At 39.2% G+C, this 12,691-nt stretch overlaps 1 protein-coding gene across 3 annotated transcripts in view; it reads right to left on the bottom strand.

Annotated features, from left to right (window-relative positions):
* Positions 1-12,691, bottom strand: part of LOC104428611 (LEAF RUST 10 DISEASE-RESISTANCE LOCUS RECEPTOR-LIKE PROTEIN KINASE-like 1.2) — a 72,262-nt gene that overhangs the window by 44,489 nt on the left and 15,082 nt on the right. For 2 of the 3 annotated variants that reach the window (XM_039307401.1, XM_039307403.1), the window contains exon 1: positions 579-1,502. The exons of the other annotated variant lie outside the window; for it this stretch is intronic. In XM_039307401.1, the coding sequence (XP_039163335.1) occupies positions 579-1,356 (778 nt within the window). In that variant the 5' untranslated portion in view covers positions 1,357-1,502. Of the gene's footprint in view, positions 1-578; positions 1,503-12,691 lie in introns of those variants that run through there. 3 annotated transcript variants of the gene reach the window in all.

Below are 12,691 nucleotides of genomic sequence, written 5' to 3'. Positions count from 1 at the left end.
ACTCTCTCTATGGAGCTGCAGAGTGAGTTCTGCGACGGTAGATGACACAATCAACGGCTACTCATAAGATTTGAATTTCAAATAGTCATTTGAGATCTCATGGCTGTAAATTCAACTCTAGCAAGTAGTAGAGTTAGGGGAAACGAACAAGAGTATGCTCTGAGTTTTCATCATCTTATTGTTCTTGTGTGTACAAGCTGTGTAAATCTAATTGCATTTTTCTGTAGAAGTTTGAGAATCTGTAATTAGAGAATAGTGTGTGAAGTGTAGTGAAGATTGCCTGCATTTGTAGAGTAGAACTACAAGTAGAAGAAACATCTTCGGACGCCGTAACATCTCAAGGATTAACAAAGTAAATTCCAGCCCTGATTTGGGTTATTAAGAGTTGTGAGGGTGGAGTGGGCAAGCTCAACAGGCCAAGTGGATAGACCATAGGGAGATGACACTAGTAATAAAGCTCTTCTTCCTCCTAACAGTTATAAAAGTGTCATTGTAATAACTACATTCTGCTCAGGAAGAGAATAATTTATGATGAACTTGTCGCGTGAACCATTAACTTTTAACTCTAAAAACCTTACCGCCGCCCTTTTTGCAGTCCTTGGGATGATCGGTTCCATGTGGGCAATAGCATAGAAAGTCTGTGTATTGTGATCGTCCACATCGGCCTCCACTTTTTTCACAACCAGCACAACTCTTCATCGTTAATAAATCCCATTTTAACCGGAACCCCTTCTTCAACAACTCTTTGTAGGTGACATTTTTGATAGTTCGATTCAAGAGCCCTCCCTCCAGCTGTACTGGTACCCCTGAGATTAACCCACAGGATCCATTTTGTCGAGGGAAGGTGCCATTTGGAAGTAACGCAACAGAAGTGTTGTATGTGGCGTTAGAAGGACACTTCACGGGAGATGTAGGGAAGGAGAAAGACGAAGAGCTTGTGCAATTAATGAAGAACCAGAGATTAGGATGAAGAAACGAACTCTTGTTTAGGAAGATGTTTATGGGAGGGTAAGTGAAGGGATAAGGAGCAAAGCAAGAAGTATCCCCTTGGATTGCTAAATCGACGGAATTCTCCTCGTAGGAAATGCTTTTAACTGAGTAGTGACCATACATAGTTTTTGTTCCTTCACAAGAGACCTCAAATCCTGGGTAACCGCACAATTCTCTTCCTCCTCCGGGAATATAAAAGGGATAGCTTATGCTCACACGATGGTTGCCGCCACAATGGTGGGGTGTGCACACTTCATATGAGACTTTATCCGCCGCCGATGCAACAGGTTCTTCTAAGATGCAAATGAAGAAGATGCAAAATGCTATGCAATCTAAGCCTCGTGTGTGAGTGCAGTGTAGACCCATCTCTAGGTTTCAATATGGTTCTAGTATTGAACATAGGAATTTTTTTTTTTTTTTCGATGTCAATGCTCTAGATTGGGATGGAATGGCATTAAGGAGAAGAAGAAAAAGAAGGAAAAGAAGAAAAAGAGGAAGAAGAAGCTGTTTGATTCCTGACGTGAAAGTGAAAAGAATGCCCTTGTTATTGGCAATTCCTTCTACTAGTCTTATGAGATCAGCTGCTTAAACACGGCAGTTGACTTGGAAAGACGACAAGAAGACTAGAACGAGAGACTTTTGAGAAGAGTCTAGTAGAGACACCCCAGAAGCAATGTCATCCATCACTTTAACTCATTGACGATGAGAGGTCAGAGAAATGTGAAGACCTGCAATTTGTGAACTTGCACAAATCTTGCCCTGATTGACAAGTTATTCCAAGAGTTGACTCCTTTTTTCATATATCCTCTCAAGTTGGAACCTTTACAAGAGGATGATGAAAAAGAAATAGAAGACCCATAACTTTTACCCCTTGTTATGCTTAATAAAATCAAATCAAATAAGCAAAATTAGGAAAATAAGTTCAAGAAAAAAAATTAGCGTGTTTTTGACAATTAGATGTGTCCGTTCGAAAATTAATTTTAGAAGAAGCAATAGTAGGAGTTTTTTTTTTTTTTTTTTTTGATATCCAGAATCCGCTAGAGCCCTTTTTCGCACTAGTGATTATTGTTGCAAGCCACTATTTAGACCTTAGTACCTGGAGGGGGGCTAGCCCAAGACCCCAATACTATGGCTCCCACTTAAGACACTTTAGCAACAAAAGGATTCGAATTCTCAACCTCGGCAATGAGGAAGAGAACGCACACCAACTTTGTTGCCCGTGGTTGGGTAGCAATAGTAGGAGTTGATTCTAGGAAAAAACCAGAAAATCCAATGAGGTGAAAATCCTAAACATAATTAGCATGAATAACAAAAGATATTAGCCTACCAAGAAAGATTATGGAGAGGGTTTTTTGACACAAATTTTAATCGACAATTCAAGTATTCATTCGGGTAAAAGAACAAATAAAAAAATAGCAAGATAATAAAAAAAATAACAAATGAAAAAGAGATACAAAGAAGTTGTCTTCTTTAGTGCGGGCTCTTGAACCTTTTGGGAAAAAGTATCAAAAAAGTCATAAACCTATTGCATTTGTATCAATTTAGTTATAAAATTTTTAATTGGACCAATTTAGTTATAAACCCTTTTACATTGGTACAAATTCAATTCATTTGATAATTTAGGTTGGAAATTAGTGACATGGACACCAGCGATCCTATGTGGCATTGCGACATTGACATGGACATTTTAAAATGATTTTTTTACTAATTTTTCAGTTTTTGATTAATTTTTAAAAAATTCCTTTTTCTTTTTGCCTTTTTTTCCTCTCTTTAGACTATGGCTGCCACCGACCATTTCCTATGACCGGCCATAGGTGGGGTTGGTGAGGGTTGCCCTTGCCGAATCTAGCAAGGGTGAGACCCTTGTGGCCTGGGCGAGGGTTGGGCAAGGGGTTGCCCCTCGCCTAGATCAACGAGGGCCATGACGCCCTCACCGACCCTCACCTGTGGCTGGTCGCCAGCAATGGCTAGTACTGGCCACAATCCAAAGAAAATGAGAAAAAGGAAAAAAAATTAAAAAAAATTAGTAAAAAATTATTTTAAAATGTCCACGTCAGCGTTGACGATGCCACGTGAGATCACCGGCATCCACATCACCGATTTTCGATCTAAATTAGATAGATTGAATTGGTATCAATATGAAAAATGTTTATGAATAATTGGTCTAATTGAAAGGATTATAACTCAATTGGTACCAGTTCAATAGATTTAGGATTTTCGTTGTACTTTTCCCAACCTTTTGATTAAACCTTAGCCCATAAAATTATCTCGCGTTTAATTATTCAATGTAAATTCCGATCCTCATTGGCGACACTTCTGGAACGTCCTTGCTTGGATTTTCTCACTGTTCCGAGCTAGAATTCAAGATTGATAAAGGTGAGTTCAACACTTGTTACTCTCGGTCAATAGTTTTAGAATGGAAACAGAAACCCAGACTTCATATATCGTCAATCTAAAATCTGAAATGATGGAGGCTGAGTTGATGATTTAAGTGTTTGTTGGCGTTTATTGTGATGGAATGAAATGAATCATTGCGGTGCCGTAAACTCACATATAAACTAAGCAACTACACTGCCCACCGTAGGTTCAACAAAATGCCCAAATGGAGTCCGTATGAATTAGTCAATGATCGTGACCTGTTTTCAGTATATCACACATGATTGCAACTTTTTGTTGGTGGCTGAGCATGATTTTATTCGGCATATTATCTCCATCGAGACCAAATCTCAACAACTTTTATTTTATTTTATTTGCTTATAAATCTTCCAGCTACGTCCAATTGCAATCATCGATGAGGAACCGCTCAAAAATCAATGGTCTGAGGGTTAATTTTTAAGCTCAATTGTCCCGGTTTGTTCATCACGTCCTTCTATCCGATTGTGTCGCTGTTTTTGTTACCTGCGTCTGTGGAGGCTGTGGCCGGGGCATTTGTTAGTGACTCTGTGGCTGAGTGGAGGTTTATAACAAGCATAACTAGATCAACGGAGATGAATATATGTTCATGCTTTGATGATTTGGTAGATGGATCTTTGATTCTGTTTTGGGTGTTCTCAGTGACATGAGGAAGACGATGAAGGCATCAGTATCATGAGGAAGACGATGAGAAGAAAGGAATTAGAAATGGAAAAAAGAAAAAAAGAAAAATGCATATTAACAAGTATAAAACTGAAGAATAGGGCCTATTACGATCATAAGTGAAAATACGCATGGTATAAATCTCTCTCTCCTCCATGATTATAGAAGGGATAGCTTATGTTCGATAGTGGTTGCCCACAACCGTGGAATTCACACGCTTCATATGATACTTCAACCGATGACGACGCGACAAGATCTTCCAAGATGGAAATGAAGAAGATACAGAAAGCCATGCAAATTAAGAAGATGTAGAAAGCCATACAAATTAAGCCTGGCGTATGAGTGTAGGGTAGACCCATCTCGGAATTTCAATATGGTTCTAGTCTTGAACAAAGTAATTTTTTATTTTTTTATTTTTGGTTTCAATGCTCTAGAATGGAATGGAACAGCATGAAGAAGAAGAAAAAGAAGAAAGAAGAAGAAAGAGAAGCTGTTTGATTGCTGACGTGAAAGTGAAAAGAAGACTTCGTTATTGTTATTGGCAATTTCTTCTACTGGTCTTGCAAGATCAGCTGCTTAAACACGGCAATTGACTTGGAAAAATGATGGGAAGACTGGAACAAAAGACTTTTGAGAAGAGCCAGATAGAGACACCCAATGGAGGGAGCAATGTCATCCATCACTTTAACTCCTTGATGATGATAGATCGGTGAAATGTGAAGACCTGCAATTAGTGAACTTGCACAATACTTGCCCCGATTGACTGGTTATTCCAAGAGTTGACTTCATATATCCCCTTAAGTTGGATCGTTTACAAGAGAATAATGAAAAATAAAAAATAAAGGACCCAGAAACTTTTATGCCCTGTTATGCTTATTGAAATCAAACCAAATAAGTAAAATCGGGAAAATAAGTTCAAGCGAAAAAAAAAAAAAAAAATCAGTGGGTCATTGACAATTAGAAGTCTCCCCTCCGTTCGAAAATTAATCTCAAAGAAGCAGCGGCAGGAACTAGTTCCAAGAAACAGCCGAAAATTCTAATAAAATAAATATCCTAAGCACAATGAGCATGAACAACAAAAGATATTTGCCTATCCAAGAAAGTTTCTGAAGAGGGTTTTGTGGACATCTAAATTTCAATCGACAACCCAAGTATTCGTTGCTATAAAAGTACAAAAAAATATAGCAATATACAAACATAAATAAATACATAAAAAATGAAACAGAGATAAAAAGGAAATTTTCTTTTTCACCACGGGCTCTTGAACCTTTTGAATAAACCTCAGCCCATAAATGTTATTTTGCGTTTAAATCTTCCAATCCTCATTGGCGACATTCCTGGAACGTCTTTGCTTGGATTTCCTCACCGTTCGGAGCGAGAAATTAAGCTTCATGGAGGTGAGTTCAATATTTGCTACTCTCGGTCATAGTTTTAGAATGAAAACAGAAACTGAGACTGAATATGTTGCCAATCTAAAATTGGAAATGATCGGGGCTGAGTAGATGATCTAGGTCTTTGTTAGCATTTATTGTGATGGAATGAAATGAATCAATGTCCACCGTAAGTTCCAAAAAATGCCCAAACTGAGTCCAAATAGATTAGTCCTTGATCCTGACCTATTTTGAGTGTATATGTCACGCATGATTATAACTTTTTGTTGATGTCCAAGCATGATTTTCTACCACATTTGATTTCCACCGAGACAGAATCTGAACAATTCCTCTTTGATTGTGTTTGCTTGGTGTTTATACGACTTCCAGCTGCATTCAATGGCGATCATCGGTGAGGAACCGCTCAAAAATGAATGGTCTGAAGGTTAATTTTAAGCTCAATTGTCCGGGTTTGTTCATCACGTCCTTCTATCAGATCGTGTCCCTGTTTTTGTTCCCTGCGTCTGTGGAGGCTGTGACCAGCATATGTTGATGACTGTGTGGCTGAGTGGAGGTTTATTAACAAGTATAACTAGATTAACGGAGATTAATATATGTTCATGCTTTAATGATTTGGTAGACGGATCATTGATTTTGTTTTGGGTGTTCTCAGTACCATGAGGAAGACGATGAAGGCATCAGTATTATGAGGAAGACGATGAGAAGAAAAGAATAGAAATTAAAAAAATAAAATAAAGAGAAACACATATTAACAAGTGGGGGTGTGCATGGTCTGGGTAGACAGTTTTCGATCTAGAACTAGGAACCGTCTAGTTTCGAAAAATTGGAACCGGGAACTGCTTGCTAGTTGCATGGATCCACTCGGGAACTAGACCGCTGGTCCGGTCCAGTTCCCAGGTGGATCCATAGAACTGGTCCAACCTCCGCACCTTTCCCTTTTCGCCCTTTCCACATCTACTTATTCTGACTCTCTCGACCATGGCAGCTTTATTCTCCTCAAGTACTAGCGCTGCAGCGGCGGTGGTTGCGACCCTCACACCCCTTCCGTCCCAACCGCCGCCACCATCTTTTCCACTGCCTCCGCCGTCTCCCGCTCCTCCCTTGAGACTGACAATGAGGAGGACAATGGGGACAATGAGCCATTCTTAGACTTGGAGATCACCCTAGTCCCCGAAAATGAGGACGATGGGGGGAGGCCTAAGGAGGGGGAGGAGGAAGAGGGGAGGTAAAAGCGGGATGAGCCCAACAACGAAGAGGACGATAGTGACAGTGAATGCGGAGGTGGCGGAAAGGATGACGACGACGTGGAGAGAGAGTTTAAGTTTGAGGGAGGAAAAGAGAATTAACTCACTGTTTCGCCGCGAACAAACTAAGACTCGAATGGAGATGAGTAGATCCGAAGGTGAATTGGAGAGAAAGAGGGAGCTCGGGGAGATTTTGAACTAAGAGAGACAAGATGGAGTATGAGAGTAGTGAATTGAGACAAAATGGTGATTGGAGCCCTAAATTTTTTATTTGCTAATTTCGATTTTTAATATTAAAAATTAATATATTATTATAATATAACGGTCTAGTTTGGTGGGCGGGTGGACAGATCTGCCATGGAACCGTGAACCGGACCGATTCCCTTAAGAACCACCGGTTCCGGGCGGTCCGAGCAGATCCCGATTATTTTTACACCCCTATTAACAAGCATAAAACTGGCAAATAGGGCCTATTATGATCATAAGTGAAAATACGCATGGTATGGGCTGAGTTCAATTGTATTCAGAATTTGGCTTCGTATGGTAAATTGGTGATAATAACAAAAGGATTAGGGTCGGCTTGGCACAATTGCAATAAAAATGGGCTTAAATAATTCAGGCTCCGAAAGGTTAGAATTGGATAGGGCTGAATATAAAAGCCCGAATTATGCCCATTAGCCTAGACCCGAGAGATCAGCGTGTGGCCCATTTCAAACCAGGCTCAAGGGCCCGGCCCAAGTTCCAATTTTCCAGAATATAAGATAAAAATATTTTAAAACTTTGAAAAATTAAAAAATGTGGAAAATTTGTTAGAAAAATAGGCCTTGATCGTTAGATTTTAGTATTATAATTAGTTTAGTTTTAGTTAGAGGGTACACCCATGGTTTAGCAAAATTCATGATTTTCTCTAATTTAGATATAGGAAAATTAGTTTCCTTAGAAAATTGAATTTGATTTGAAATTAGCTCATGGGGTTTATTGCCCTAAGGCTTAATAACAAGGCTAGGAATATTTTTGCCCAATTTGTCTCTTACTCATCCTTTCATAACTATTTTTGATGAATTGATTGTGATGTTTAATATTGCCTTTTTTTTAAAATAGTGATTTGCCTGTTTTAGTTGATTGATCAGGTTACATTTTTCGACTATAATAAATTCAACAACTTTGCATTGACACTTCCAGGACAAAAACATTTAGGTATATAATATGGTAAAAAAACAACGTGAATAGCTTGGTTGACCATTGGTCTCGAACTCAACATTAACTCTAGAACTCGTCTTCCTTGCTCGTTTGGGAGGGCCGTGACAAGTTTAAAAACTAAAAAATTTGTGTATCTATTGAAAACTAATTTAAAAGTTGATATCATTAGATGAAGGTGTGGTTCGAAATTTTAAAATTCTAGAACTCTACCTCATTTGAGGGTACTTTGGCCTAAAACTAAGTGTGAAAAGATTCAATAAGGAAGGCAAATAAAAGATCTGTAGAGATTTGAATCTTTAGTACCATGTGTAATAGTGGTCCTTAGATAAAACCGTAATTTAATATTTAAATACTATAAAATAATATATTTATGAAATTATTGTTAATTATTTTAAAAATTCAGGCCTGTAAAGTGCCTTGTCTCCAAGGCATTGAACGTAAGAGCCTAGCTATCTGCATAAATCTCTGTTCATAGATAGGCCTTCATTGTTTCTTGTTCACGCAACAGTCATATCTTTGATATGTAGACAATGTTGGTGGAACCAAGATGAAGAAAAACTAGAGCCTAAAGCTACTCATCAAACTCTATAGAAGTCGAAGAGCATCACAACAACACTTGTCAAGTAACTAGTTCAGAATTACCGTTCAAGTGTCTCTGCAACCGAGATAAGGAAAAAATGTTCTCTCCCGTTCTGGGAGCTTCTCTCTCGCAGGAAGAGTTTCTCCACGCTTGATGTGGTAATGGCTCCTTTACTCCCAAATCAAAACCCTAATCGAAACACCCACCATCCCATTTCAGTCTAGCTTCGATTCCCTGAGATTCCCATCCTAGAATGAGCCTCCTTGCGAAAACGAAAGTTCTTCGGGCACTGTTCCATTCAACTGGGGCTGTCATCCATGGCGTGTTCATGCTCCTTCTCACAAAATGAGCCTTTTTTTTTTAAAAACTTTTTCCACTAAAACAGAAACCAAATATCTACAAAATCCACCATATCAGTCTTATTAACCCTTTCCACAAATCATCCAGTTCCCATATCCAACACTACAAAAACCCTAACCCTTTCCCAGTTGTTGAATCACGCTTCAAACCAGCTCTATGTAAGTTGCCTAAGATGAAGGGATGATCAATACAGCTTCAAAATGGTTATGATAAGACAGGCACAACACGCCTACCATCTTCATCTTGGTATCAAACGCTATCCATTGTCTTAGGTTGGTCTCTTCCCTTAAAGTGTTAAGAACAAGTCTTAATTCATCGTCAAGCAAGCTTGTGGTTGTTTTACTACATTCTTAGACTGCTCACTAGAGTGTTCCGCCTCCATGGAACACAAAGGAGCATATCCTTGAATGGAACTTCTCTGCAAGAGGTTGGGAGATATGTGGTCAGAAGATGATATAATCGATATGGAGGATATTGCCACTAGTGAGCAAGAAAAAGATTGTCGTGCAATGTTGATAGGAAAGCTCTTTATGAACCCAAATGTTAATTTTCAAGCTTTTCAGACTACTATGAAGAAGGCTTGGAAAATCGAAAGTGTTGATATTACCCCCTTGGAGCAAGGACTGTTTGTATTTGCTTTCAAAACAGAAGGGGACTCAAAACGTGTGTTGAATGGCGGCCCTTGGTCCTTTGCTAATCATTGTCTGTTATTGAAACCACGGGAACCAAATACCCCCCCCCTCGTTGTTACAATTTCTCAAAAGGGGCTTTTTGGGTCCACATATTCGGCCTTCCGGTGGAATGGCGTCATGCAGAAGCTGTTAGGAGAATTTCGCAGGATCTTGGAGAAGTGTTAGAGATCAAAGTGGAACCCAAAGGTGTTGCTAATTTTGTATCAGGGAAAGTGAAAGTTGAGTTGGATCTCTTTGCGCCTTTAAAGCAAGGAAGTGTGGTTAAACGAGCGGGAAGAAAATTCTGGCTGGAATACAAATACGAAAAAGGCTTCCTCACTTCTGCTATGCATGTGGAAAATTGGGACATTACACTACTCAGTGTGCTGCAAACCAAGTTGACCTGGAGAGAATTAATGAGCTACGATTTGGGTATTGGTTGAAGGCAGAAGCTAAAGAATTTAGCCCTATATGGAAGATGTTTTATGAAGATCTGAAAAAGGATAGCGTAGAAGAAGAAGTTGTACCCGAAACTCAAGAGAATCCAAGCCAGATGGATATTGTCCAGCACCTCCCTTTAAACAGCAGCCGCATGGATAGACCTAAAAAAAGAAAAGAGATGGAAAATGAAAAACCAGAAGATGTACAAGGAAAGGCAAGTTCTTCATTCCTGTTATTAACGTGGCCAGAAAACGAACCCTCTTCTGCACCTCTCAACCATAACATCCAGAAGGGATTGTATCTAAGAAAAGAAGGAAAAGCAGCCAGGCACACAAGCAAAAAACATAAAAGGTTCAGTCCTTATGGCAATGAGAAGCAAGATCAAGATATTTTGGATGAGACTCGACTCCAAGAGACCCCAATCCAAGTTGAGAAGGGAGAGGGCACATGGGCTTTGGTGGCTAGTTCTAATAAGCCACCGGGGTACCAATGAACATATTAAGCTGGAATTGTCAAGGGTTGGGCAATCCCCTGACAATTCGGGAACTAAGAGCCTTAGTGGCTCAAAACAGAACCAGTTTAGTTTTCCTAATGGAGATGAAGAACAAAGAACAGCTGGTTGTGAGGTCAAAGAAGAACTTAAAGTTTCAGAACCACTTTGTGGTGGACCCAATTGGGATTGCAGGCGGGCTAGCTTTAATGTGGAACGCTAAAATTCAAGTATCAATTGAATCATACTCTGCTGATTTTATAAATGCAACTTGCAAATGGGAATGAAATAGAATAGTGATACGGAGTACGTTTGTGCATGCCCCTTATACTTTCCAAAAAAGGGTGTTGTTATGGGAGGAATTGAAATATATAAAGTGCCACAATTCTTTACCATGGATTTGTATTGGCGATTTTAATGAAATTCTATATCATTGGGAAAAAGTAAGAGGAAGATTAGCTGAGTATCACAGAATGACAGCATTTAGACAAATTGTAAATGAGTGTTCTTTTATGGAATTAGAAGGCAAAGGCTACGCGTTTACATGGGCAAACAACCGGAGTGGAGATGAATTTATAAAGAAAAACTTGATAGGGTCCTATGTACCATTAAATGGAGGGTTTCCTTCCCAGAAGCTTTAGTATTTACCCTTCCAACAATAGGTTTAGATCACTGTCCTTTATTAGTATCACTCATGGCTGAAAGGAGGAAGAGAAAGAGGTACTTTAAGTTCGAAGCTTTCTAGTTGGAAGATCAGGAATATGAGGAAAAAGTAAATACGGTGTTGAATGATCCTGGAGTGGAAAATCTAAGCTAGGGGGGGCAAAGATTCAGAAAATAACGGCATCCTTGGAGGTATGGAGCAAAAAATTTGCCAATGCACAAACTCAAATTAGAGACTTAAAAAGAGAACTTGAAGCCATCACAAATAATCAAGAGACTGAGCATGATAGAAAAAGGGTACAAGAGGTAAAAAGGAAAAATAGAACTGTTATGGAAGCAAGAAGAAATGTTCTGGGGGATGAGATCGAGAGTTTCATGACTGAAATGGGGGGATAGGAACTCTAAATATTTTCATGCTACCACTATTCAGCGCAGGCAAAGGAACATAATATCTATGCTCCAAGTCTCTAGTGGAGAGTGGACCCAGGATGAAGGAAGACTGAAAGAGAAAACTTTAGCTTTTTTCACGGAATTGTACACCTCGGTAGGACCTCGCAATATCCAGCCCATCATTAACCAATGCCCTATTATGGTGACGGAAGAGATGAACACAGCTCTAACAACAAAAATTATGCTACAGGAAGTCAAATAAGCAGTCTTTCAACTCGGTGCGTTAAAAGCCCCAGGACCAAATGGACTAAATGGTCAGTTTTATCAGTATCACTGGAAAGATATTTAGATAGACATTAGGGAAATGGTAGAAGATTTCTTGGAAACTAAATGTCTAAATCCAAATCTGAACAGAACACATATTGCACTTGTTCCTAAAGCCCCAAACCCAAAAAAATTAGACCAATTCCGACCAATCAGCCTTTGTAAATTTTTCTATAAAATTATCTCAAAAGTGTTGGCAAGTCGTCTTAAGAGATGGCTTCCTGATTTGATTGAAATAGAGCAAAGCGCTTTTGTAAGTGGAAGACAAATACAAGACAACATCCTCATAGTTCAAGAGTTCCTTCACCAACTCAGAATTAGGAAAAGGAAGAAGAAATTCCAAGCCGTGCTCAAACTAAACATGAAGAAGGCCTATGACAGAGTTGAATGGGACTTCCTTGAAGCTTGCATGAAGAAAATGGGTTTTAGCACTACATGGGTAACTTGGATCATGCAATGTGTCACAACTACCTCATTCAGTGTGAAATTAAATGGAGACTCCTTACCTTATTTTCAACCAGCTCGAGGTATTAGACAATGAGACCCTCTATCCCCTTACTTGCTCTTATCTTTAATGTTGAAAAAAGCAGTTGATGAGGGAAGACTAAAAGGTATTAAGTTAAATAGCCATTGCCCCCACGCTATTGCACTTACTGTTCGCAGATGACTCTATTTTCTTTTTAGATGGCAAGATTAGTGAGTGCCAAAATATAGCTGAGGTGTTGAATCAATATTGTGTAGCTACTGGGAAACTAGTGAATTTGAACAAATCAGGGATCCTTTTTAGTGCGGGCTGTCCCCAGAGCTTAAGGAGGAATATGGCAAGGGAGCTACGAGTCCTAAAAATCGAAAACACAGGGAAATATTTGGGC

The sequence above is a fragment of the Eucalyptus grandis genome, chromosome 2, assembly GCF_016545825.1.
Source record: "Eucalyptus grandis isolate ANBG69807.140 chromosome 2, ASM1654582v1, whole genome shotgun sequence".
In the NCBI taxonomy this organism is placed as follows: Eukaryota; Viridiplantae; Streptophyta; class Magnoliopsida; order Myrtales; family Myrtaceae; genus Eucalyptus; species Eucalyptus grandis.
Note: the sequence above shows the minus strand (reverse complement) of the source record. Positions and strands in the feature narration are given on the sequence as shown.